General features: G+C 47.9%; 1 protein-coding gene across 1 annotated transcript in view; it reads right to left on the bottom strand.

Moving 5' to 3' along the window:
* The window catches only part of sdk2b (sidekick cell adhesion molecule 2b), an 846,423-nt gene that overhangs the window by 33,369 nt on the left and 785,554 nt on the right, over positions 1-27,500 (bottom strand). The window contains 1 exon segment of the mRNA XM_084331013.1: positions 26,079-26,211. Coding sequence (XP_084187139.1) covers positions 26,079-26,211 — 133 coding nt within the window.

Genomic DNA, 27,500 nt, shown 5'->3' with positions numbered 1-27,500 from the left:
CTGCTGCTTCTCATTAAAGGCCCAGTCTGTGATCTAAATGTAAACAAATGGGTAGCCTCATCACCAATTAACTCAATGGACGCCAGACCCGAGGATAGTCGGGTTAACTCGCCAACCGCTCAGCGCCAGACCCGACTATAGTCGGGTTTTCATCGTTATTTTATTCGATATTTCTATTCATTTCTCTCACACGGACCTCGGGTTACCACAGGGAGTCATCCTGAGATCGCCAAAGTGCAATACCGGCCGCATCCTGCTGGGTGATAGTATCGAGCACTCTTTGAAACCTTGTATCTTGCCCTGTGTTACGTTCAAATGTCTCCGGGAACAGTTTTCTTGGTCAGGCGAGTCTAGCTGTTCACTCGATGGCATTGAGACGCTTCCAATGCCCCTGATGCATCTGTTGTGGTGGATTATGTTGGCGAGATGATGGACACTAATACTGGGACTCGTGATCAGACAATTGGAATATTCTTTTTGGGGTACCTCCTAATGAAGGTAAGGACTATATGACATCAATCCTGCTTTGATCCAACCATGATTTCACATTGATCGCAACGTGTGTGTGTAACGTTACTCCACAACGTATGCCGTTGGTGACAATCAAAGCATAAAAATATACATATATACATTTTATTTGGAAATAGTAGCGTGTCCAGGCGAGAAACAGCAACGCTTTTAATGAAATTCACGTATTGCTGCATATCGCCGTTTTCTGGGATTAACCAGGATCACTCTAAAACTATACTTATATTCACCACAGTATAACACGTGAACGTATTTATGAAAAAAATTATTCTTTTTCACATATTGAACGATAGATAGTTGATGTCAAATGGGCCATAGTATTGTATCCATAGCTATAATATAGAATATAGTTATAGCTCTAGAAACAAGGTGACGCACTCCTATCTTTCAAAGCGTGGCAGTGCTAGAACGGGGCCCGTCTAATGACCGGCGGTCAATGAGTTAATATCAGAAGCTTCTTTTATTCAAAATAAGGTTCAGTTCACAAAAGTGAAGTCACTTTGACTTCAGGATGTCCTTCTAAGCTAAACTCACACATAGATGTCAGATCTTCACACATCAGGTGATCAGCAGTCAGTGAAAAAGAGCAGGGAGGAAGAGAGAGAGCTTTCTCTCGGCATCAATATTATAGCTACTAGCAATGAAATCCCTTCTATTTACTCCTATTCCAAAATGATTGGCTTAATCAATGATACTTCCCTATTCTTTGTGTCCACTCGGAGCTCTGTATGGCTAATTTACATATCCTTACATTGTCTACCCAACTAACTGACTGTCTACCTCTATCCTAAACATAGCTATTTACGACACTGGTTACCTTATTAGGAATTGGGTGAGAAAGGCCTAAGGCCTCTGAAGATAACAAGATGGCTCCTGGCAGCTGTCCTTCCCAAACATGTGCTCCCTCACAGACTGCTGACACACAGTAGTATTTAACCATTTTAACTGACATTCTATCAATGTTTTAACTTATAAGTCCTTATGAACAGATTAAATTATACTGCACTAGGCAGCAGCTCTCCGCACTGTGAACAAGGCTTGAGTACATGGAGCTAAACTCCAATATAAAAGCCAGTGTGTGACACACTGACGTCCCGTTGCCTCTGTACTTTAATGTGATTACAGCGTCAGGAACTCATTACTGAGCGAGAGATGAGACACCACCACGGAGTGAGTCAAAGTGATTTTATTGACAACCCCTTTAACCGGGAAGCCATCTGTTTATGTCTCGGTGTGCTGCGTTTTAGACCCGACGGAGAGCTAGCTCGTGCAGCGTTCCATGGCTCTGACGTGTCAAGCTTACCCTCGCACGATTAAGAAAACTCTGGATTGTGGTTTCAAAACCAAGCCAAAACAATCCATTCCCAGTTTCATTCTTAAGGGGGATGTCCTTCCTGTTCCCCCAGGAATGAACGATGTCTCTGACTTTACAAGGCTATACAGTGTTTGTGTGAGCTATTACACCCAAATGAGTTTTATATTCTAGCACTGAGCGCTCTTACACCCAAATGAGCTTTATATTCTAGCACTGAGCGCTCTTACACCCAAATTAGCTTTATATTCTAGCATTGAGAGCTCTTAGACCCAAATGAGTTTTATATTCTAGCATTGAGAGCTCTTAAACCCAAATTAGTTTTATATTCTAGCATTGAGAGCTCTTAAGACCCAAATGAGTTTTATATTCTAGCATTGAGAGCTCTTAGACCCAAATGAGTTTTATATTCTAGCATTGAGAGCTCTTAAGACCCAAATGAGTTTTATATTCTAGCATTGAGAGCTCTTAGACCCAAATGAGTTTTATATTCTAGCATTGAGAGCTCTTAAGACCCAAATGAGTTTTATATTCTAGCATTGAGAGCCCTTACAACCAAATGAGTTTTATATTCTAGCATTGAGAGCTCTTAGACCCAAATTAGTTTTATATTCTAGCATTGAGAGCCCTTACACCCAAATGAGGTTTATATTCTAGCATTGAGAGCTCTTACACCTCAATGAGGTTTATATTCTAGCATTGAGAGCTCTTCTGATACGATCAGCGGAGAGGGTGATCGGCTGCCCCCTTCTCTCCCTCGAGTCCCTACATTTCACCAGGGCCTTGAGGAGGGCGAGGAAGATCATGGCAGACCCCGCCCACCTGGGTCACGGCCTCTTCATTATGCTCCCCCACGGCAGGCGGCTACGGCTGCCCAAGACATTAACGTCCCGCCATAGACTCAGCTTCTTCCCCTCAGCAGCTCGCCTGGTAAATGAGTCAGGTGTCCCCCCTCTATGGCGAGCTGCTAGGGCTGGACCTCTGGACTTGAACTGTGCTGCACTGTATCCATGTCCCCTACCACTGCATTTTACTGTCTTATTGTTGTCTCACTGTTCTGTCCTGTTTTGCACTTATTTATTTATCATTATTATTATTATGTTGTTCCTATTTGTGAAAAAAATCATGCACTGAAATGTCAAATCACGTTCCATTTGTACCTGTACACAATATGGTGAATAAAGTAATCTGAATCTGAATCTGAATCTTACGCCCAAATTAGCTTTATATGCTAGCATTGCTAGAAGGTCTCAACCAACATTAATAAAACCATTTTTTTGTGTAAGAGCTCACACAAACACACAAACAATGTCAGAGGCCCATTCAGTATCTCTGGAGCAGCCCTATATTTGATACATCCCAGTGACATCACCGTTTGGAGGGTTTTCTCTCTGATTTCTATAGCTTTAGGAGAGAGTGGTGCATGTTCACAAATACTGACGGAACTGTCCTGGAGGAGCACAGGAAGAATAACATACTGTATGTGAATTCTTAAAATGGGTGGCGTTCCCTTTAATAATGGGAATATAATTGATTGACAGTCTTATTGTGTTACTTGTGTTCTGGACTGCGTGACATGTGACATAATAATGGAGACTGATGGGGCTTCAGGACGGCCCTGGTAGCCTGCCAGTTGAAACAAAGAGACACTTTGTGATTAGAGACCGTTCTCTGTTGCGGACTCAGATGCCAAGAGAGAGAGAGAGAGTGAGAGAGAGAGAGAGAGAGAGAGAGAGAGAGAGAGAGAGAGAGAGAGAGAGAGAGAGAGAGAGAGAGAGAGAGAGAGAAATAAAGAGAGAAAAGGATGACAGGCAAGATAGAAGATAATAAGTGTGAGAGAGAGAAAGAGAGAATGAAAGAGAGAAAGAGGGGAGAGATAGAGAGAGAGAGGGGGACAGATGTAGCAGTACTGTCTATCTGTATGTCATGTGTGTCATATATGTTGAATATGATGAATTGAAAATGGGGGACCCTGATGTAAACAAGATGAAAGCCTTTCTCTGGTCTGCATCCCCTTAACAATTGTGTGTATTGAGCTGTACTGTATTGTACCCATTCTGCAATCTGTTAATACAATTTTCAATCAATCAATCAATCAATCAATCAATCAATCAATCAAATCAATCAATCAATCATACAGAGAGAGAGAAAGAGGGGGGGGAGAGGAGAGAGAGAGGTTAGAGAGAGAAAGAGAGACAGGGGAGAGAGAGAGAGAGGTTAGAGAGATGGTTTTCAACCTCAAGTGACACGTCCCTAGAAGACGACCCAGAGACTGTGTAAAGTACTTGAGTAATTGTACTTCGTTACAATACTTAAGTACTGTTTTGGGGTATTTGTACTTTACTCGAGTATTATTGGGTTTGTATACTTGTACTTTTACTCAATTACATTTCAGAGAAAATAAACATACTTTTTACTCCTTACATTTAAAATGCATACCTACAATGTACAAAGTACAAATCTTGCAGGGTAATATATAATTAGTATATTTGTTTCTCTGGCCAAACTAACGTTAACGTTATTAATCCTGCGGCCGCATTTTATTTAAAAACAGCCAATCAAATCCCCATCAATCGAAAATGTACCCGCCCATACCCATGCTGATTGGTCCTTGTGCAAGACTAGAAAGCGGGGATCTTTGATTAAACACCTGCTATCAGAAGAATAGACAGTCAGGGTGACAAGCGACAGAAGATGTGTGAGGTTTCTGTCCTTGCCTTCTTACTCGTTCTGTTCCTTTAACCACCCTCGCTTTGTTTTCATTCATTTTTTCTGTCAAGTATTTCAATTCCCTCGTTCACACGTTTCTCCCCGCTGACGTCATCTGAGACGTCGCTGATTGGTTCTCTCACTTCCCCACGCTTTTCAATCACATTCCCCAGCTGTCACTGCTTTTCAATCAATCGATCCCTCATTATTTATACCCCGTTTTCCCCACCCTAAGTTGTTGGTTCGTCTTGATTTGTCGCTGGATGTTTTTCCCCGTTGCTTCTGTTTCACTGTGCTATTCTCCAGGAATTCCTAGAAGCCTTCGCTTGGATACCTGCTCCGTGGCGCGCGCTCGCCTCCACTTTGTTCCTGTTCCTTTACGCAGCACGTCTGGGTGAGTTTATCTAGATTGACTGTCTTGACCTATTTCCGATTTTCGTGTGTAACCTTTACACTGAAGTCTACCACCTTTTTGTCAGACAGTCACTCACCCAGCCATTATCGTTTTTGCTCTTTCCTTATGGAATAATATTTTTGGGATCTTCCACCTCCCACTGTGTATTTACACGAAGATATTATTTCACATTTGGACTGTGTTTGGATTTTTGCTCACTGTGTATTTACACGAAGATATTATTTCACTTTTGGACTGTGTTTGGATTTTTGCTCACTGTGTATTTACACGAAGATATTGTTTCACATTTGGACTGTGTTTGGATTTTGCTCACTGTGTGTTTACACGAAGATAGTATTTCACTTTTGGACGGTGTTGGATTTTTGCTCACTGTGTGTTTACATGAAGATATTCACTTGGGCTGTTTTTGGAATATTGCACATCACTGTGTTGTTTAACACGAAGAATATAACACCCTGTCCTCCAGCTCGTTTCAAGTCTGCTCTGTCACTGACCCGTTCCCTCTCTCCCTCTCTCGGTCTTGCACAACATCTGAGAGGTCCGCCGTGAGAGTCTGCAGAGCGGTACAGAGGACTGCTCCTGCTTCCCAAGACTACCCTTCCGGGAGAAGCTGCAGAGCAGCAGAACTTTGCCCCTTGTTCATTGTACCTGTTCTTGTTGACCTGCTTTCCCTGTTTCACTTAGTCTTATTATCAAATAAACAAGCCCTCGTATTTGGCAACTCTGAATCCTACTCTCTTGTGTCGTTAGCGTTTGGGGTCGGTGTCAAACCATAACATTACGAACCAACACAATGACGACCCCAGCCGACACAGAGAGAGTAGTCACCTTGGGCATCGAGGGGGTGGTAAGGCGTGCCCTACGCTTCCATCGCGCTCCAGGCAATGTACCTGTTAACCGTCTCTTTGTCCCCAACTCAGTCCGGTCCCGGGTCCTCCAGTGGGGCCATACCAGCCGGTTCGCCTGCCACCCGGGCGTTCATCGCACGTTCTCCCTCCTGGCTCGTCGATTCTGGTGGCCCACCATGAGGAACGACGTCAAGGGGTTCGTACTGGCCTGCGCAGTCTGCGCCCGCAAGAGAGTCAGCACAGCAGCGGCAGTCCAGTTAGAGTCAGCCAAGGAACACGCCCTACAGCTGGATGCGGCTGCAGCTGCTGTACAGGGACTCCGAGAGCAGGTCCTGCTTGTTCAAGGTTCAATGGCCGCTTTGGCGGGACAACAGTCCGACATTCTCGCTCAGCTTCACTCGCTGGGCGACACCGTTAATGCCTTTCACCTCTCACACCCTTCAGGAACATTCCCCGCAGCCCCAGCAGATCTCGCATCTCGGGAACCCCTTCTCTCCGTCCCACGGCTGTTCGACGGTAATCCCGAGGAGTGTGCCACATTCATCATGCAATGTGAGTTGGTTTTCCGTCATCAACCAAGCCGTTTTTCTGCTCGTGGGTCCCAAGTGGCTTATATAACCAACCTACTTTCAGGCCATGCTGCCCAGTGGGTCACTTCCTCCTGGGCAATGGAGGCAGATTTTTTGTTCTCCTACCCAGACTTCGTGGCGGAGCTCCGCAGAGTGTTCCACCATCCAGCCCGAGGTCTGGACCCTGGAGCCCGGTTGGGGACCTTCCGACAGGGGAGCGGCAGGGTGACGGACTATGTCATGGAGTTTCGACTGGCGGCGGTGGAGAGTGGATGGAACGAACCTGCTCTTCGCCTAACCTTCATGAGGGGGCTCTGTGACGCAGTCAGGGACCAGCTCGCGACCCAGGAGGAACCTGGTTCCCTCGAGGACCTGTTCAGCCTCGCCATCCGCGTCGACGGACGCCTCCAGGAGAGAAGACGTGAGAGAACCCGACGGGGTCCCCCAGACGCACCCCCCGAGGACCACGACCTCGAGGAGGATTTCGGTACCCCAGACGTACCCCCCGAGGACCACGACCTCGAGGAGGTTTTCTTTACCCCAGACGTACCCCCCGAGTACTACGACCCCGAGGGGGTGTTCAGGGAGTCCAGGGCTCAGGTCTTTCCGCCTCGCCGGCCTTACGACTGTGCCGTCGACCGCCGCTCAGGGGCTCCCTTTCCCAGCGGCCGCCTCTACAGTGCTGTCCGTCCTGCCCCCTCCGTGACTGATGGGTTTGTTCCCTCCCGAGCCGTGACCAAGGAGGAACCCATGCAGCTGGGACGCAACCGCCTTAGCCCGGCCGAGCGGGAGTCCAGGCTCTTCTCCGGCCGTTGCCTCTACTGTGGCCGGGATGGACACCGTGTCTCCAATTGCCGTGCCCGGCCAAGAGGACCAGGCTCGCCAAGACCCCGGGAGATCCTGGTGAGCCGTCTTTCCTGTCCCCCGCCCCGGAGGCCCGCTGGTGAGTCGCCTCCGGACCTCTCGTCCATACCCACCCGTGCACCACCCAACCGTCTGGCGGACGTCACCCTAGCCTGGGCGGACCAGCGGGCGACGGTGGGTGCACTCATGGACTCTGGTGCTGAGGGGAGTTTCATGGACGTTGGGTTTGCCACCCGGGCCGGCATTCCGCTTGAGGACCTCGAGAGGCCCTTGGAGGTCTTCGCAATGGATCATCGCCGCCTGGCTGACGTCACTCAACGCACCTGTCCAGTCCTTCTCACCGTTGCTGGTGACCACGTTGAGAGGCTCCAGTTTTTCGTCACCAGCTCTCCTCTTGTCCCTGTGGTCCTGGGCAGGCCCTGGCTCGCGCTGCACGAGCCCCACATCGCCTGGTCCTCCGGTGCCATCAAGGGGTGGGGCCCCTCCTGTCGTGCCCGGTGTCTTCGGGTGCCGTCCAGCCCCCTCACCGGGTCCCAGTCCTCGTCTCCGGCCTCCCTCGCCGGTTCTCTGTCCCTGTGCCCGGCCTCCGCTGTCGGGTCCCAGTCCCCGTCTCCGGCCTCCCTCGCCGGTCCTCTGTCCACGTCTCCGGTCCCCCTCTCCGGGCCTCTGTCTTTGTCCCCCTCTCCAGTGCCCCTGATCGCCGGCTTCCTTGGGTCCCGTCCGGGCAGGCCGGGGCCGTGTGGGTCGCCGGGTGCTGTAAGGTTTGGCTCTTTCCCCACCACAGGCTTCTTGAAGTACTGTGATGATTGGTCCGCTGCTCCAGACGTCTGAGCGCGCCTGTCGTGGTGCCGACCGGCGCCGGGTTCCTGCGCCGACTTACCGCCCTGGGCAGAGGGTGTGGCTCTCCGCAAGGGACCTCCCGCTACGGTCCTCGGCCAGGAGGCTCAAACCCCGTTTCGTCGGACCTTTCGAGGTCCTGAAGGTACTCAGTCCGGCGGCCCTGCGCCTGAAGCTTCCTGCATCCATGCACATCCGCCCCGTGTTCCATGTCTCCCGGGTTAAGCCCGTCTCCCTCAGTCCCCTTTTGCCTCCAGCTCCTGATCCGGCGCCTCCCGTGTTGGTGGATGATCACTGACTTCCATCGAGCCCATCCTGACGGGCCGGGTCGGCCTGGTCGCCAGGTGGCTCCCTTGGAGGGGGGGGTACTGTGAGGTTTCTGTCCTTGCCTTCTTACTCGTTCTGTTCCTTTAACCACCCTCGCTTTGTTTTCATTCATTTTTTCTGTCAAGTATTTCAATTCCCTCGTTCACACGTTTCTCCCCGCTGACGTCATCTGAGACGTCGCTGATTGGTTCTCTCACTTCCCCACGCTTTTCAATCACATTCCCCAGCTGTCACTGCTTTTCAATCAATCGATCCCTCATTATTTATACCCCGTTTTCCCCACCCTAAGTTGTTGGTTCGTCTTGATTTGTCGCTGGATGTTTTTCCCCGTTGCTTCTGTTTCACTGTGCTATTCTCCAGGAATTCCTAGAAGCCTTCGCTTGGATACCTGCTCCGTGGCGCGCGCTCGCCTCCACTTTGTTCCTGTTCCTTTACGCAGCACGTCTGGGTGAGTTTATCTAGATTGACTGTCTTGACCTATTTCCGATTTTCGTGTGTAACCTTTACACTGAAGTCTACCACCTTTTTGTCAGACAGTCACTCACCCAGCCATTATCGTTTTTGCTCTTTCCTTATGGAATAATATTTTTGGGATCTTCCACCTCCCACTGTGTATTTACACGAAGATATTATTTCACATTTGGACTGTGTTTGGATTTTTGCTCACTGTGTATTTACACGAAGATATTATTTCACTTTTGGACTGTGTTTGGATTTTTGCTCACTGTGTATTTACACGAAGATATTGTTTCACATTTGGACTGTGTTTGGATTTTGCTCACTGTGTGTTTACACGAAGATAGTATTTCACTTTTGGACGGTGTTGGATTTTTGCTCACTGTGTGTTTACATGAAGATATTCACTTGGGCTGTTTTTGGAATATTGCACATCACTGTGTTGTTTAACACGAAGAATATAACACCCTGTCCTCCAGCTCGTTTCAAGTCTGCTCTGTCACTGACCCGTTCCCTCTCTCCCTCTCTCGGTCTTGCACAACATCTGAGAGGTCCGCCGTGAGAGTCTGCAGAGCGGTACAGAGGACTGCTCCTGCTTCCCAAGACTACCCTTCCGGGAGAAGCTGCAGAGCAGCAGAACTTTGCCCCTTGTTCATTGTACCTGTTCTTGTTGACCTGCTTTCCCTGTTTCACTTAGTCTTATTATCAAATAAACAAGCCCTCGTATTTGGCAACTCTGAATCCTACTCTCTTGTGTCGTTAGCGTTTGGGGTCGGTGTCAAACCATAACAAGATGGCCACAAACAATAGTATGAGTGATGAAGAGGACGAAATGGAAGATTTCATTGCCCCGGAATGCACTTTTTAGTACTTAAGTACATTTAAAAGTAGAAACTTTTTTACTTTGACTCAAGTGTGTTTTTAGCCAGATACTTTGACTTTTACTTGAGTACGATTTTGAGACGGTACCCATACTTTCACTTAAGTATAATTTCTCTGTACTTTTTACACCCCTGAAGATGACCCAGAGACAGACCCACACAGGCAGCCCTAGAAGGTTGGGACTGAATCCAACAATAGCCGCCCACTTTGGGTACATTTGAGTTGTGGCTGATATGTCTGTCAGAACCCTAGTGAACCATAACGGGTCTGTTTTGGAAAGTTTTCTGGAACAGCCCACACGTTTGCAGTTACATTATCATACTGGCCATCGCGTCTCGCTCTTCGCCATTATGAGATATCTCTTATCTCCTAGCACCTACTGTGCTCACGAACAAACAATTGCACTCAAATGCACGTGACCAGGCCACGCCCCCGCATCCTACTATATGACGCCGGACATGGTCACACTCTACCTTCCTCTTTTTTGTTTCCAACACGGACGTTGCAGTGCACTCCGTGAACTAGTTGTTATGAAACGCAGGGAGAAATTACACAATGTTGGGTTTTCGCCGGAGGTTCACCAGCCCCTGGAATCTTCTCGGCACATCCTAACAGCGCATCGGGCCTGTCCTGGGGTTTCCTCATCTCGTGACAGCGGATCGAGGGACATCGCGCGACGGTTAGCAGTCGAGCTATGTCGCGCACAGGTAGGGTCTGCGCTAACCGGCATTGATGCTAGCATGAGTGATACTGCTCGTTGTCCCGTGAGACAGCCGAGTTGTGTATTGGCGCGAGGGGCAGGCTATTTGGGTAAACATGGTCGTCATGACTCTGAATTGGATGTTTTCCCAGCTATCCTGGAGCATGTGGCTAATGCTAATGCTACAATGCTGGGTCACTGTTCCTTTGTTCCCCGCCGTGGGCTGTCGCCACTCTTCCCTCCTCTTAACCGGTTCATTGCTGAAGGTCAATCAGTGTCTAATGTGGGGGGTTTTGCTGAGGCTTATTTACCCCTTTTACGGGTGGATGGGCTGACAACAGGGCGCAAGGCAGGTGTGCCGTGGCTTGAGGGCCAGGTAGCATCGGCCCTTTGCCCTGGCATGGTTGAACGGTGTCCCACCCGGAAGCCGACGCCAGAGGGCGAGTCGGCCCGGCAGGTGGCTGTATGGGCTGATGAAGTTTATACCGCCGCAGGACGGAATTTAGCGGCGACCAGTGTCATTGCTCAGTTGACTGCTTTTCTGTGCACAATGGTGTCAGGTAGTGGGGCCTTAGGGCCAGCCGATGTCGAAAACATTGCACGTGTTTTTGGGGTTATACAGCTTTTAACTCAGTCGCAAGCTATAACCACAGGGAGGACCAGGATGCTATCAACACTTGTTCACAGGCATCTTTGGTTGGAGCAGTCTTCCTTTGAGGAGGAGAAAAGGCTTCTCCTCCTCAGGTCTCCCCTCTCCGCAGAGGGACTCTTTGGTCTTTCCGCAGGAGTGCGGGCGGTATTTGACCTAGGCCCCACACCGCCTCGCACCACGCAGCCAGAGGTGAGGGCGCGGCCTCGCCAACGACTGTGGCGAGGCCCCCGACCAGCGGCCATGTTTCCCCCACCTGGGGTACCCTGGACACAAAGAAAACAGGTGATCGCAAGGCCGACAGCCTTGGCGGCCGAGGGATCGGCTACATTAGATGAGCACGCCCTAAAAAAACATCGCCGTCTAGCTGTGTCTAGCTCGCTCTCCGGTCACTCCCCCTCCCAACACCAGCGGGATACGGGCTCTGATTTGTTCCCTTTGGCTGCGGGCCGCATGCCTTCAACGAGGCGCAAGCGGCCCCACGTTTCACTTCTCATGGGGACAGGGGCTGACACCCAGTTGCTGGCTAGGCCTGGGTCTGCCTATGAGAATGCTGTGCTGTCAAGCGGCTCCCACGCCACACGTTCTGCGTCTGTGTTTGGTGAGCCTGGTGTTGTGCCTGTCAACAACGAAGTTTGTCAGGGGGGGAACTCAAGGCCCAGGGGGTCGCAGCGTGAGTTCCCCCAGCCCTGCCTTGCCAGGCCGGGTATCACGTTAGTGCCTCCCACGGCCAGAAGACCGGCGGTGGTCAGGCAGGCACGCATGATTTGGGTGGCAGTAATATCACTGAAGGGCTACGGTGTGTAGGAACCCACCCTATCGGGCAGTGTGGGGACCTTGCGCCTTGCATGTCCAGCTGTAGAACGGTTCCTCAGCAATCCATGCCGGGGAGGTGTTCTGTGGGGGAGCTTTTGTGTGTGATGTCAGCTTCCCCCGTATCAAACCGGCCCTTTCTGTCGGGGTCCCCCCTTGGGTGCGATTGCCTCGTTGGTAGTGTCAGGGTGCGATATCCCAGCTCCACGAGACGCCCTGCTCGCGCGGTTGGCAAGTCCAGGGTTGGCAACGCACAACGGGTGGGACCGGGCCACCTATCTACGGTTCCTGGCGGACCAGCGCCAAATGGCGGTGGGTGTGCTTTGGGATTATCATCACATACAGTATGGCTACAGCAGTGCCGTACGTCGAGGTGGATGGAGAGAACACTGAGGTGGGGGCTTGTGTTGCAGTTTGCACAACCCCACCCTCCGTTTTCAGGTTTGGTACAGACTCTGTTGTCGGGGTCAGCAGCAGTGACAGCTCTGGCCGACGAGATCCAATCTCTGTTAGCGAAGCAAGCCATCGTCGTGGTCCCAAAGGAGGACGCGATGCGTGGCGTTTATTCCCGGTATTTTCTGGTGCCCAAGAAATCGAGAGGTGTCAGACCTATTCTGGATCTGTCTGCGTTCAATTGGCTGATTGTGACGAGGCGGTTCAGGATGTTGACCGTCAAACACCTGATAAACTCTGTCAGAGTGGGGGACTGGTTCACCTCCATAGACCTGAAGGATGCGTACTTTCACATCCCGATCTTCCCTCCTCACAGGAAATTCCTTCGCTTCCTTTTTCAGGGTGTAGCATACGAATACCAGAGGCTGCCGTTCGGCTATTCTCTGGCCCCTCGCACATTCACCAAGTGCGTAGAGACCGCGCTGGAGCCTCTACGTCGTCAGGGGATACGAGTTATTTTCCATCTCGACGACATTCTGCTCCTCAGCTGGCCGGAGGAGGTCACCAGGTCTCATACCAGGCTGGTGGTGGAATTCCTCACCAGTCTGGGTTTTGCTGTGAACTGGAAGAAGAGTCCTCCTCTTCCCAGTCAACAGGTGGAGTACTTGGGCTTGGTTCTAAGCTCAAGGCCCATGAGGGCAACCCTCTCAGAGCGACGGTGAGTGGATATTCTCGGCGCGCTCAGGGGGCTCCGTCCTGGCAGGACGGTTACGGCGCTGTCCGTGATGCGCCTGCTCGGTATGATGGCATCTGCTCACTATGTGGTTCCTCTTGGCCTCCTATTTATGAGGAGGGTTGAGAGGTGGTTTTCCAGTATGAAAATAGACCTGGTGAGAGGCAAGTGGAAACGACTGAAGGTTCCTGTGTCAATACTGGGGGATCTCGACCACTGGGGGAGGACTGGTACCCTCACCAGCGGGATCTGCATGGGCTGCAGGCTGTCACACGTCACGGTCATCACCGACGCCTCCCTCACGGGATGGGGGGGACGTGCCATGCTACCCGGTCTGCACTGCATATCAATGTGTTGGAATTGAAGGCAGTCCTTCTGGTCCTCAAGCAGTTCGGCCACCTGGTGGTGGGCGAGCACGTGTTGATCAGGATGGACAACATGACGACAGTGTCGTATATCAACAGACAGGGTGGAGTACACTCCATCCGTCTGCACCGGGCGGTGGTCGAGCTCTGGCTATGGGCGTCTCTCAATCTGGCAAGGAGAATGTGGGCGCGGATGTGATGTCGCGGGGAGGTCCTCATCCCGACAAGTGGGGACTATGTCCAGACATAGTCAGACAGGTCTGGGACCGATTCGGGGAAGCCACGGTGGATCTGTTTGCGAGCAGACAGTCTCACCAGTTCCCCTTATGGTTCTCGGTCAGTCGGGGGGACAATCCTCCCCTGGGGGTGGATGCCTTCTCGATGTATCCATGGCCGCCCGGGATTCTGTACGCGTTCCCCCCCATACACCTGATAGCTCAGCTGTTGGAGCGGATACGTCGGGAGCGCAGGACCTTGATCCTGATCGCGCCGGACCGGGGCATGGCTGTATGGATCCCGGTCCTGATCCAGCTCTTGGTAGCCCCGCCGTGGCCTGTTCCTTGGTTGCCGCGGGCCCTCTCTCAGGCACACAGGTCTCTGTGTCTGTTCCCTGTTCTGGGGCAGACACTGAAAGTTTGGCTGCTGAGAGGGTGAGTCTGGAGGGGATGGGTCTTGAGCCTACTGTGGTCTACAGCATCCGGAACGTGCGCGCTCTGTCCACTATTGCGGTTTACGCGGGTAAGTGCTGTGCTTTTCAAGAGTGGTGTAAGGTGGGGGGCTGGGATCCGGTGTCCTGCCCCCTGGACGCTGTTCTTTCCTTCCTCCAGTCTATCCTGGGTAGACTGTCGGCCTCGACGGTGAGGGTATACGCTGCAGCTATATCCTCTTGTCATGTGGGTCTTGAGGGCGGTACAATGTTCAGCCACCCTCTTGTGAAACATTTCCTGCTTGGCGCTCGGCGTCTCAAGCCGGTGGGACGTTCTCTGTCTCCGAGTTGGGACCTCCAACTGGTCCTGGGCCAGTTGTCGGAGGCCCCGTTTGAGCCTCTTGAGCAGGCGCCATTGGAGGAGCTGTCTTTCAAGACTGCGTTCCTTCTGGCGATCACCTCCGCTAAGCGCGTGGGTGAGCTGTGTGCTCTCTTGGTGCGGCCTGAGTGCCTGTCTATTCGGGCCAATAGCGGTGCGACTCTGAGGCCTAATCCAGTCTTCGTGCCAAAGAATATCCAGAGCTCTTTTCGCTCCAGGGATATTGTGGTTCAGGCGTTTCATCCGCCTCCTCATGCTAGTGGGTTAGAGGCGAGCCTTCACCTGCCGTGTCCTGTCCGTGCACTGGGGGTTTACCTCAGTCGGACGCAGGATCTCAGGGCTTCCGATCAACTGTTTGTTTGTTACGGTGGCCCTCGCGCGGGTAAGGCACTGTCCAAGCAGCGCCTGTCACATTGGTTGTGCGAGGGCATTGCCCTTTGCTACACGTTGGCTGGACAGGTCCCCCCTGGGGGTGTCAGGGCGCACACGCCGCCTTGTTAGTGGGGGCCTCGGTGGAGGACATCTGTGCTGCGGCCTCCTGGTCCTCCCCGGGTCCCTTCGTTAAGTTTTATCTCGTGGACATGACTGGGGGTTCTGTCTCCCAGGCGGTTCTGAGGTCTGGGACCTCTCTTGCGTCCCGCCATTTGGTGGGCTAGCAGGGGTGTGTGGGTGTGTGCCACGGGGTGCTGTGTCACACGTGGTCCCGCCTGTGCTGTGCGTTTTCAGGGGTCTCTGGTTCCCCCTTTTTCACACTTTGGTGGAGTTGACTGCCTCCCCCCCTTCGTTAGGACGGGCGGGTGGACGGGACTCCCCTCCTCCCTGGTTGGGGCTTACAGGCCCTCAGGGGGTACACTTGTCGGGCCACGCGTCTGCTCTGCCCCATATCTCATAATGGTGAAGAGCGAGACGCGATGGCCAGTATGATAATATAACGAAAGGTTATCCTATAACCTAGTTATATGAATACTGGCTGAGCGTCTCGATCTTAGCGCCCTGAGGTCCCTTGGTTGGGTTTTTCAGTGTTGGAAACTTTTTCTGAGGAAGGTAGAGTGTGACCATGTCCGGCGTCATATAGTAGGACGCAGGGGCGTGGCCTGGTCACGTGCATGCGAGTGCAATTGTTTGTTTGTGAGCACAGTAGGTGCTAGGAGATAAGAGATATCTCATAATGGCGAAGAGCGAGACGCTCAGCCAGTATTCATATAACTAGGTTATAGGATAACTTTAGTTTTGTGACGTCAATCCGAATCACTTGGAATGTGATGTATCCTCTGAAAGTACCTCTACAGTGGACACAGCACTCAATGCTCTTTTGCTTCTTACTTCAAACTTCAAACTGACTTATAATAATAGGAAAACAGGGGGAAAGACTCACTAAAGCACACAGACAACTCTCTGATAGAGCCATATGAAATCCATTTTATTATTTTCCAAATTCCATAATTTTTTTTCCCAAATTCAGTTTTTTCCATTTTAATATTTCAGAATTCTGTATTTTGCCTTTTATGCCCATTTTACCATCAGAAATAGTGTCTAATAAGTGGGAATGAATAAATGGCTACAATTTAATAAGATATAACAGTCCATTTAATGTTTTTAAGTGCTGCAATTTTACACAATATTTTTCAAATAATATTGTGACAAAATAAAAATACACATTTCAAGTGTAAACAAGATACAGCTAGCTACTTTTATCACAATGTCAGTAGCCTAGCTATATCTATTATATTGTGATGGAATATAGTAATGCATAATTATTATTTCATTTATAAAGGACAGTGTGTAGGCCTACTGACAATCATTTGCAAATAGATGGGTGCACCAGATTTAGCAAGAAGCTATAATTTCCATCTATAGTCCTATGTACTGTAACGTTACATAGCCATTTAAATCACAATAGTCTTATACAATAGTGATTAGCCTCGCCCTCTAGCTGTATCTATTGTGATCACCAGAGATCATCGTTAGAGAGTTGGTGTGTTTTGGGAAGCACGGTCCTTGTTCCTGACATGGCTTTTGAAGTGATCTTCGCACGTGTTTTTGCGGGTCCAGTCCCCACGGTATGTTGACAGAATTTGCAAAACACCTTATCGACTGAAGCATAAAAGTCATTAGGATACTGCTCTGCTCTGAATTTAGGGCTTAGTGCGGACGTCGTTAACACATCCTGCGCCAAAAACGTTGTACAACGTGTTTCAAGGTCATGCTAATTCTGCCATTCCATGGCGTACGACGTTATTGAGATCATATTTAATTTTTTTGCCATGGTATTCATAATGCCCTCACCCAGCCTCGGCTGATACAGTGGGAGCCTGCACAACTCTGCAACGCTTCAATACTGCCGCCTGGTGGTGATCGGACGAGTTACAACCGGAAATGGATCTCTGGTGATCTCCGTGTACCGGGGAAATGCGTCCGGCACTCATTGTTGCGGGACTCTAGACACACATCCGTACATATGGATCGCTGCCATAACTCAATAATCGATATGATTTGGGCGTTTATTATTATTATACAAACCGGAAATGGATCTAGTCGATCCACGTCAAATAAGTGGGATATTTTTCCTCCAGTCTCATCGGCGAACGGTAAGAGGACGCTGACGTCATTTTCAGCGTGATTGTCATAACGTTTAGGATCATGACAGTTGACATTTTTAATATAGCGTGTATTGGCAACAAACGGCAGTTGATAATCTATATATGCGTTTATGCCTATAACTCACGTTCTAGGAATTACTGCAGAAAACGATAAAAACATATTTATATTCTAGACAGTATTTTCGTATGAATCCATGAATTTAAAAGTATAACGTTCCTACATCCTGAACGATAGATAATCGATGTTGAATGGGCCATAGTAATGTCAATTTAGCAATACAATTTAAAAAGTTATAGCCCTGCAAAGAAGGTAAACATCTCCATAGGCTTAGAGTGGTGGCAGAGAGTGGTATGAGACGGGCAAACTCTGTGGCAGTTAATGTGTTAACGTTAACGACTCACCGAAGCAGCCAGACGCTTGGATATTTCTCTGTGTTGTGTGTAACACGCTGTAGCGTCCCCGATCATGTTCGCGTTGCACCAAATGTTCCATATTCTCCCGAACACGGAATTTCAGTCCAGATTAGGGTCAAATTCTGCAATATTCCACGTTTTACAGTTGATTCCATTTTTATTGGTCAATTCCGCAATTCCGTCCGCGATTCCGTGAACGCGGATTTCATATGGCTCTACTTAGTCTCTGAGGAAGGTGCAGTAACATCGAAATAGGCCTTGTCTCCACTTGCTGAGGCCTTGTCTCCACTAGCCAGGGTTTAAAAAACAAACCCAACTATATCATACCAAACCTGGCCAAACACAGCTAATGGAGACAAGGCATAATATCTGTTTCAATGAAGCTGAATCCCTGTTACTGAAGTCTGAAGGACTTGGTTGTACGAGCCACTTTCACAGGCAGCCAACCTGCGTTCACAGTCACTCTTGTCTATATTCTAAATACCTCCATGACTGCTAAGAAATCAAACAGCCTGACTACAATTTCTAATCCACTAACCAAATCAAATCAAATCAAATCGAATGTATTTGTAAGGCCGGACAATACACGTTAATGTCCCCATGGGCCGGACACGACTTCTTTAAACACGTCAAGAAAAAACATCACAATAAATCAAGAACAAAACAAAAACACCATGAAGTCCAATTTTTTTTTAATAAATAAAATAAATTAATGCAACACTCCCAGACATACCCCACGCGAAGGTAAGGAAAAACTCACTAAAACCTAGCAATAGCCATACCACTGTGTTTGATGGAAAAAGGTTGCAGTTTCATACCAGGCATATCGTGTCTCTAACTACACACCCTCAAGACCCCTCCGTTCTACATCCTCTGGCCGCTTCAGACCCACTCCTATCCGAGCCGTCGACTAAAAACACACTTCTTCAATCAATATCTGAAACGAATAAAAAACAAAAAACACTGACCTTCTTACTGTCTTATACTATCATGCACTCTTCCTACTATACTAACTTATCTCTACTACTATGCACTCAACACTGCAGCACCCAAGTTTCAACACTGTTTGATGAAGAGTTGTACCCTTCCTGCTGACCTGTCGTACAGAATTGAGTAAGTCGCTTTGGATAAAAGCATCAGCTAAATGTAAATGTAAATACCCCTGTCCACGCTAAACAGCCAGAGTGTGTGTGCGTCTTTGTCTACCGGCGAGAGTGCTAGTGGCCGCGGTTGCCTCGCCGAGTCTCCATTAGCCTCCTTTCAAGGCAGGAGGACAATAGTCAACTTATACCTGCCAGTGGATTAAAGCAGATAGCCATGAGTTATCCCACCCAATAAAACTTCAAAGGACATTCCAGGACTTGTGCGAAGCGACATGGGGTGATGATGTGGAGCTCGGGGGGGGAGCATCCCAAGGGAACAAGCCCGGGCTCTGTGTCTATCAAAGCTAACGGCGGACCTCTCGGATCAGTCGTAGCGGGGGTTTGTCATCTCGGGGGGGCTGCAATACGGGCTGTTTTGTGTTTTCCCTTCGGTCATGGCGTGCTTTATCGGGGGGGGGGGGGGGGGGTGCGTCTTGGATAGGGATTGATGTGTGGGGTGTTTTGGGGGGACTGACTGTTCCGGGGGGGGGGGGGGGGGGGGGGGGGGGCTTCACATGCTTTTGAGCGACGTTGTACTTTTGTACTTATTTTATGCCATTATTAAGTCTGCACGTTTACCTTGCACTACTTTTATTGTCTTTTATACCTATTCTTATGTCTGCAATAATATGCATTGTTTTTTTTATTCTGTCAATCTGTGTGGTGATTTTATGCCTATGTTCATTTTATACTATATAGATAGTTATTGATATTTATTATTGTTATATTGTAGAAACGTCTGCATTGAAATGTCTGTAAAGTCTCGACGACATTGAAAATGAGGGTGACCTCAAATTGACTTTTCGAGTATAAATAAAGGTTGATGATGATGATGATGATGATGAAGGGAGGGGGGGTGTGTGGCGGCACGGCATTAGAACCCGTGTTTGACCATCGTGACCCAGTGTGAGCGGTAGAGACATGTCGAGACGCCTCATCATCACAGGGGCTGCGTTCGCCGCGCGGACAGGTCCTTTCCGTAGCGATTCATCGCAGGAGGATTTTCACTGGATGCAGAGAGAAGAAGGGGCTTTGTCGCCGATAAGGGGGTCAGCTGGAGAGAGACTTCTCTGGCTGTGGAATTCGGACTACGGGATGTATTTAGAGAAAGACAGAAAGAGAGACAGAGAGAGAGAGACAGAGAGATTCCCGGATAATTAGGGAAAGGCCGAAGTGAAGAATTCCAAGATGAAAGAAACATTTGAAGGACGGATGAAACCAGGGGACCGATCGACCCCCCCCCCCCCCCCCCCCCCCCCTCCCGGGTCCTTTCATCTGCCTGGGATCAAAACCAGACTGCGGACCGTAAGCGTTTCCAACCAAACCACAAGGAACCAGGGTGGGAGGCGACATAAACCAAAACAGCGACACACAAGGACAACAAAAGTCACGAGACCAAAGCCAAGGAAGTAACTCAGATCAAAGTTGAACGTAAAGACAAAAAATAAATAAAAGGAAAAAAGATATAAAGTACTCATAAAGATAGGAAATTAGAGACAGGAGGTTGGTAGACTGATCAATGGAAGAAAAGAGAGGAACGAGAGCGAGAGAGGGAAAGAAAGAGAGAGAGAGAGAGAGAGAGAGAGAGGGAAATAAAGACAGGGAGAGCGAGAGAGGGAAATAAAGAGAGAGATAGGGAAAGAAAGACAGGGAGAGCGAGAGAGGGAAAGAAAGAGAGAGAGGGAAAGAAAGAGAGAGAGAGGGAAAGAAAGAGAGAGGGAAAGAAAGACAGGGAGAGCGAGAGAGGGAAAGAAAGAGATAGATGTTAACCTCTTGTTAACATTCTCCAAAACCATTACTACTGCTAAAGCTTCTTTCTTTCACCATAGGATCGAGGCCTCTGCCAAGAACCTTCGCAAATGTGGTACACAGGTCGCCATATTCAAAGATTACAATTTGAATCGCCACTACATGACCAAACATGAAGAAAAATACAATAAGTTGTCAGATGAAGAGCGCGCGAGGGAGTCTGATGCTTTACTTGCTAAACTGCAAAAACCAACAAGGACTTTTTACAAAACTTTGCGCACCCAGAGAAGCAGCTGTCAAGACAAGTTATGTCATATCCCACAAAATCGCCAGAAGAAGTAAGTGTTTTTCTGACGGAGAGTTTATTAAAGAGTGTTTGTTGGACTCTGCAGCACTAATATGCCCGGAGAAAAAAGGCGCATTTGAGAACGTGCCACTGTCCCGACACACTGTAACGAGGAGGGTTGAGGACATCGCACAAAATCTGGAGCTTCAGCTGAAGAACAGAGCGGTCAACTTTGACTATTTTTCCCTGGCTCTGGATGAGAGCTGCGATGAACGTGACACTGCCCAGCTGCTCATCTTCTTACGTGGGATAACTGCAGACTTTAAAATCACTTCTGGATTTCTACTCTTCTCTCAAAGAGGATAACTTTCCACACATGAGGAGGCATGCTCAGAAGATTCTAGTCCTCTTTGGATCTACCTACATATGTGAACAGACATTCTCAGTGATGAAGTTCAACAAATCCAGATACAGATCCTCTATCACTGATGATCACCTCTCAGATGTCCTTCGCATATCCACCTCAGATATGCAGCCAGATTTCAATGCACTTGTTCAAGCCCAAGCCAGACTGGATTTCTCTCACTGAACAAGTAAAAAGTTACACATAGGCTTAATGTACACAGGCTTTTAACATGCTGCAAAACATCTCTTCAGTGTTTGTGAAGATTAACAAGTTGAAAATAAAATGGAACACTGATGTAATGATTGTTTTAGTTTTGACTGTTTATTACTTCTATATTTCTATATGTTTATTGAATCTTCTGATTACCAGTAGCAGGCAGCTAATCAAAATATATAATCCCTCCTATAGTTACACATACACAGTCCTCATATCTCTCCTAGTTACCCATACAAGTAAAAAGAACTGAAGAAAATCTAAAGCATGTATTGCTTTTTGTATAAAGTTTATAAATTGCATGTCTTAGAATCTTCTGATTACCAGTAGCAGCTAATCAAAATATATAATTGACTACTTTTTACAATGGGAGATAATGAATATTGAGCAGAATTAAGTTCAAGTTATCATTGGTTCGGCCCTCCAACACAGTTCAGGTTTCTTATGTGGCCCCTTGTAAAGATTAATTGCCCACCCCTGTCCTAGACCCTAATCAGTCAGGATTCAGGACTGGTGACTCCACAGAAACGGCCCTCATTGCGGTCACAGAGGCACTTCACTTAGCAAAAGTGAAAGGCCTCTCCTCTGCAGCCTTCGACACAGTCAACCATCAGATCCTCCTCGCATCCCTTGCAGGAATGGGAGTGGCTAGCTCTGCGCTGACATGGCTGACATCATACCTCAATGACCGCTCCTACCAAGTGTCATGGAGAGGGACCCTGTCTGCCACCTGCCCCCTGCGGACGGGTGTCCCCCAGGGCTCGGTCCTTGGACCCCTTCTCTTCTCCCCCTCTACACTAAATATCTGGGTAACATTATCACGTCTCATGCCTTCTCATATCATTGCTATGCCGATGATACTCAACTCTTCCTCTCCTTCCCTCCCTCAGATATCCACGTCTCTGAGCGGATATCGACCTGTCTGTCTGAAATCTCCGCCTGGATGTCGACCAACCACCTCAAACTGAACCTAAGCTAAACAAATCCTCCCCCCTGACGACCTTTCCATTACAGTCGAGAATTCCACTGTGACCGCGTCCCCGACCTCCAAGAACCGTGGTGTTGTCGTTGACGACCAGTTGAACTTCTCCGCTCACATCGCAGCGACAACCAGAACCTGCAAATTCCTCCTGAGCAACGTCAGAAGGATCTGCCCCTTCCTGACAAAAGAAGCCACCCAACTCCTCGTCCAATCAACAGTCATCTCCCGCCTTGACTACTGCAACGCACTGCTTGCTGGCCTTCCGACCACTTCCGACCAGTCAGCCCATGTCACCCCACTTCTCAGGGACCTGCACTGGCTCACCATTGGAACGGCTCCCGCCTACCTCCGGTCAATGGTCTCTAACTACACACCCTCAAGACCCCTATGCTCTGCATCTTCTGGCCGCCTCAGACCTACTCCTATCCGAGCTCCAGGAAGGTCATCTAAGAGAAGTCGCCTATGTGGAACGAACTTCCCACCACAGTTAGGACAGCTGAAATCCGTCCAATCTTTCGCCATCGACTAAAGACGCACTTCTTCAATCATTATCTGAAATGAAAAATTCTAACCCTAACTAAACCTTCTGTCATGCACTTGTCCTAATATACTAACCTACACTGTAGCACTCAACACTTTGATGAACATTGTTACTCAGCTGATAGAGTTGTACCCTTCCTGCTGTCTTGTTGTACAAAACTTTTATCCAAGTCGCTTTGGATAAAAGTGTCAGCTAAATGACAAAATGTAAATGTAAATGAGAGGGAAATACAGGGAAAGCGAGAGAGGGAAAGAAAGAGAGAGGGAAAGAAAGACAGGGAGAGCGAGAGAGGGAAAGAAAGAGAGAGAGAGGGAAAGAAAGACAGGGAGAGCGAGAGAGGGAAAGAAAGAGAGAGAGGGAAAGAAAGACAGGGAGAGCGAGAGAGGGAAAGAAAGACGGGGAGAGAGAGAGAGAGTCATGCAGCGTATCGATCCCGGTGTCTTGGCGGGCCGTCTGAGTTGTCCCATTCAGCTGATGCCAGGACAGCTGACCGAGGGCAGCGTGGTGAGAGGCATTCTGGGTAACGGTTGTCCAGTCTGGGCCTGAGAGCAGAGACTCGTCTCATCTCCCTGTATGTGTGTGTGTGTGTGTGTGTGTGTGTGTGTGTGTGTGTGTGTGTGTGTGTGTGTGTGTGTGTGTGTGTGTGTGTGTGTGTGGAAAGTAACTAAGTATTCTTACTCAAGTACTGTACTTAAGTACAATTTCAAGCTACTTGTACTTTACGTGAGCATTTTACTTTTACAGGGAACTTTATACGTTTACTCCGCTACATTTCAAAGGAAATATTGTACTTTTTACTCCACTACATTTATCTGAACCCATCGGTTACTAGTTACTTTGAAGAAAAAGGATTTTGCATGGAAAACAGTCATGGCTGGTGGTGAGGACAGGGTCCAAATGCAGACAGGGAGGTGAGGCTTCCAGTCCAGGGGTATTTAATACACGAAACAAGGGGGGAAAAGTTACATAAACACAAACTCTAACTACCAAGGGGAACACTTACTGAACGAGGGAAGTGGAGACAAGGAACAGATAGCAAACGACATGATACAATCTCCAGAACACGAGAACAAACGACATCCAGGGAACAACGACAATGAACACACACAGAGACCAGGAAACACGGCACCTAAATACACATGGATAATTGACAAACAAGACACACTAGGGCTGATTACAACAAGAGACACCTGGGAGGGGAAACAGACTGACAAGGACTACAAGGAACTACAAATATGGAAGACAAGACACACATGATGGGACAGAACAGGCAGACTATAGACTAAGACTAAACAGATAACACAATACAAGACAAGAGGAGCACTAAACCAAACAGGGGAACATGAAGGGCAAGAGGGAGACCGAGAGAAAGAGAGAGAGAACACAAAGGAACAGAGATACAATGAACAAACATAAAGGAACAGGGAATAGCCCATGAATAGGTGGGGGGGAAAGTCCATGAACAAGTGAGGGGAAAAGTCCATTAACACATTGGTTACCAGCAGGGGGTGCGCTATTTATCGCTTGAGTGCCAGCGCTTTAGTCAATGAGAGGACGGGGATATTTGCGAACGCATAAACTATATCTTAAATTATGGCTATGTGTCTAATACAACCGTCGCTTATCAATGACTTGCTTGCAGTCAACATGTCCGAAACGGATTGTTTTTTCATCAGTACATTTCCATTTTATACCGTTTTGAATACGAGTATAGTTTTGAAGATTTCTAGTGATTCCAGAAAAATCCGCGAAAATAGCCCTTTACTGGAATACACAAAACACGTTGTCATGAATCGTTTTCAAATAAACGCTAGATTATCGATAGTATATGTGTACTTATGCACGCTAGAGAAGCGGGCTGAAAAATCGATTATCTATGCTCTGCCTGGCGCTAGCATTACGCACACACACATACACACATATGAGACACGTTGTGAAATCTGTGAAAAAACATCTGATTACCCCAAGACGGGTAAAATAAAGTCCTTACCTCACATCAGATGTTCTGCAAAAAGATGAATCCAATTCCTGATCACCATTCCAAATATCGATTGCGTTTATTGATCCAACGTTAGACCTCGAAACAGATAATCCACGCTGCTTTCGGTTGCCTCAATGAATGCAATAGTCTCAGGTTACATGGCTCAGAAGTAAAATCATGCATTTCCATTGACTCCATTCCAATGGGTGCAATACCATCCGGGAGATGATAGGGGGCGGTATTTGCCCTTTTCGAGCTCAGAGCCAGTCCCAATGATAACGTGAGGCTGGATGGATGAAAAATTAATGGATATCGCTAATAAAAGAAATAACGATTAAATAACGAGATTTCGTCATTGGCACTCAACGCATGGCGGCCAACAACGAGATTTCTTGTCGTTGGCACCCAATGTGTTAATAGATGGGGGGGAAAAGTCCATGAATAGGTGGGGAGAATAGAGATTGACCAGGCGCGGTTTGCACCGAACGTCGTGCTGTACACAGTGTGTTTTCATCCAGAGACCGTCGTCCCTGGAGATTAGGGGTTTAAATATTTGACCCCACAACGATTCGATGCGATTACGATTCTTCAGGCAACGATTCAATGCATCATGAAATCTCTTCATTTGACCACGAATCGATTCGATGCGATTCGATACATTTTCGATCAGTTAATTCCCCCAAAAATGTTGAATACATAAATGTGGCTGGGGGAACTGATTCACTCAGCATGAATGACTATAGGTCAATCAAAAATCTTTAAAAAATGTATAATACAATACAATAATTTTTTTTATAATTCTTTGAGAAAAATAAATAGTAATTCTAATCGATTCTAACATTTTCAAATCGGATCGATGCATCTACAGTATGCATTGTTACACCCCTACTGGAGACTAAACCATGTTCCAATCCCAAGATGTCATTGTTGCTTACAAACAGTGAAAGGGGGGTCTATATAATGACAGTGTGAGGGACTGCATGGACAGACGGATGGAGAGACAGACAGACAGTCGGACAGACAGACACAGGCACCGGTGGGCCAAATGGATCATACAGAATACAGAATACAGACGTAGCCATACTAGAAGGTGCCTTCAATGTATTCATTCTGAGGGGAGCCTCATACCACTTTTGGTGGGTCAACGCGCTTAGCAAAGTGTGGCGCTGTCATGGTTACCTGCTGTCATGGTTACCTGCTGTCATGGTTACCTGCCGTCATGGTTACCCGCTGTCACGGTTACCTGCCGTCACGGTTACCTGCCATCATGGTTACATGCTGTCACGGTTACCTGCCGTCATGGTTACCTGCTGTCATGGTTACCCGCTGTCATGGTTACCTGAGAGTCTGAGATCTCCGAGGGTTTCTCCGTCAGGCTGCTGCTCTCCGCTGGGATCAGGTCATTGTACTTGGTGGTGCTGACGTCTTCGTCGGAGTAGTGGAGACTACCTGGGCTGGGCCTGGGAGGAGACCTGGAGAGAGAGAGAGAGCGTTTATTTAATTCATTCATTCAATAATAATTCACATTTTTATTGTGCCCAGGGGGAAATCATTTCTCTGCATTCAACACATTAGGAGCAGTAGGCTGCCACAAGCACCAGTTTCTACTTTTAAATGTACTAAAAAGTAAAAGTAAAAACCTTTTTTTTTATTCCGGGGCAATGAAAAAATTCCGGGGCAATGAAATGTTCCGTTTTGTCCTCTTTATCACTCATACTATCGTTTGTGGCCATCTTCTGTAGCTTGTCAATCTGACTGTCTATTCTTCTGATAGCAGGTGTTTAATCAAAGATCCCCGCTTTCTAGTCTTGCACAAGGACCAATCAGCATGGATATGGGCGGGGTCATTTTCCATTGATGGGGATTTGATTGGCTGTTTTTAAATAAAGCGTGGCCACAGGATTAATAATGTTAACGTTAGTTCGGAGAAACAAATATACTAATTAAAATAGTTGGACCTGCGAGATTTGTACTTTGTACTTTGTAGGTCTGCATTTTAAATGTAAGGAGTAAAAAGTATGTTTTTTTTCTCTGAAATGTAATTGAGTAAAGCACAAGTATACAAACCTAATAATGCTAGAGTAAAGTACAAATCCCTCAAAACAGTACTTAAGTATTGTAACGAAGTACAATTACTCAAGTACTTTACACCCCTGATACAGCTTATGAAGAATCTACCCTGGGTAAATAAAGGTTATAAAAAATCTGCCCTGGGTAAATAAAGATTATAAAGAACCTACCCTGGATAAATAAAGATTATAAGGAACCTACCCTGGTAAATAAAGGTTATAAATAATCTACTCTGGGTAAATAAAGATTATAAAGAACCTATGCTGGGTAAATAAAGGTTATAAAGAACATACCCTGGTAAATAAAGGTTATAAATAACCTACCCTGGGTAAATAAAGGTAAAAAAAAAACAATAATAATACAAATCATCAAAAATAGGATTTAATTCATGTCGTAATTAGCTGGAATCACGAACTACGTAAAGATCACGACAAAACAAAGAAACGCCTCTGGAAGGCTCTCGTGATATTCAGACATCTCGGATAGAGAGTCACTGCTGTGTCTGGGCCCCCGTGTCCTGGAGTGCATTAACATTCTGTGAGGTTACTGTACCTTGAGGAAAAATCTTTTGAGGACCCATTTTGATTGGAGGGTCACAGAACGCCACAGTCACAGAGTTAACGTGTCATTCACTGGGGGAAATAAAGTGGGTCGCCTCACATATCCTAAATTGGATTAACATTCTCTGAGG

The sequence above is a fragment of the Notolepis coatsorum genome (genome assembly GCF_963971535.1).
Source record: "Notolepis coatsorum genome assembly, chromosome: 15".
Lineage (NCBI taxonomy): Eukaryota > Metazoa > Chordata > Actinopteri > Aulopiformes > Paralepididae > Notolepis > Notolepis coatsorum.
This window is presented reverse-complemented; position numbering and strand designations above follow the sequence as displayed.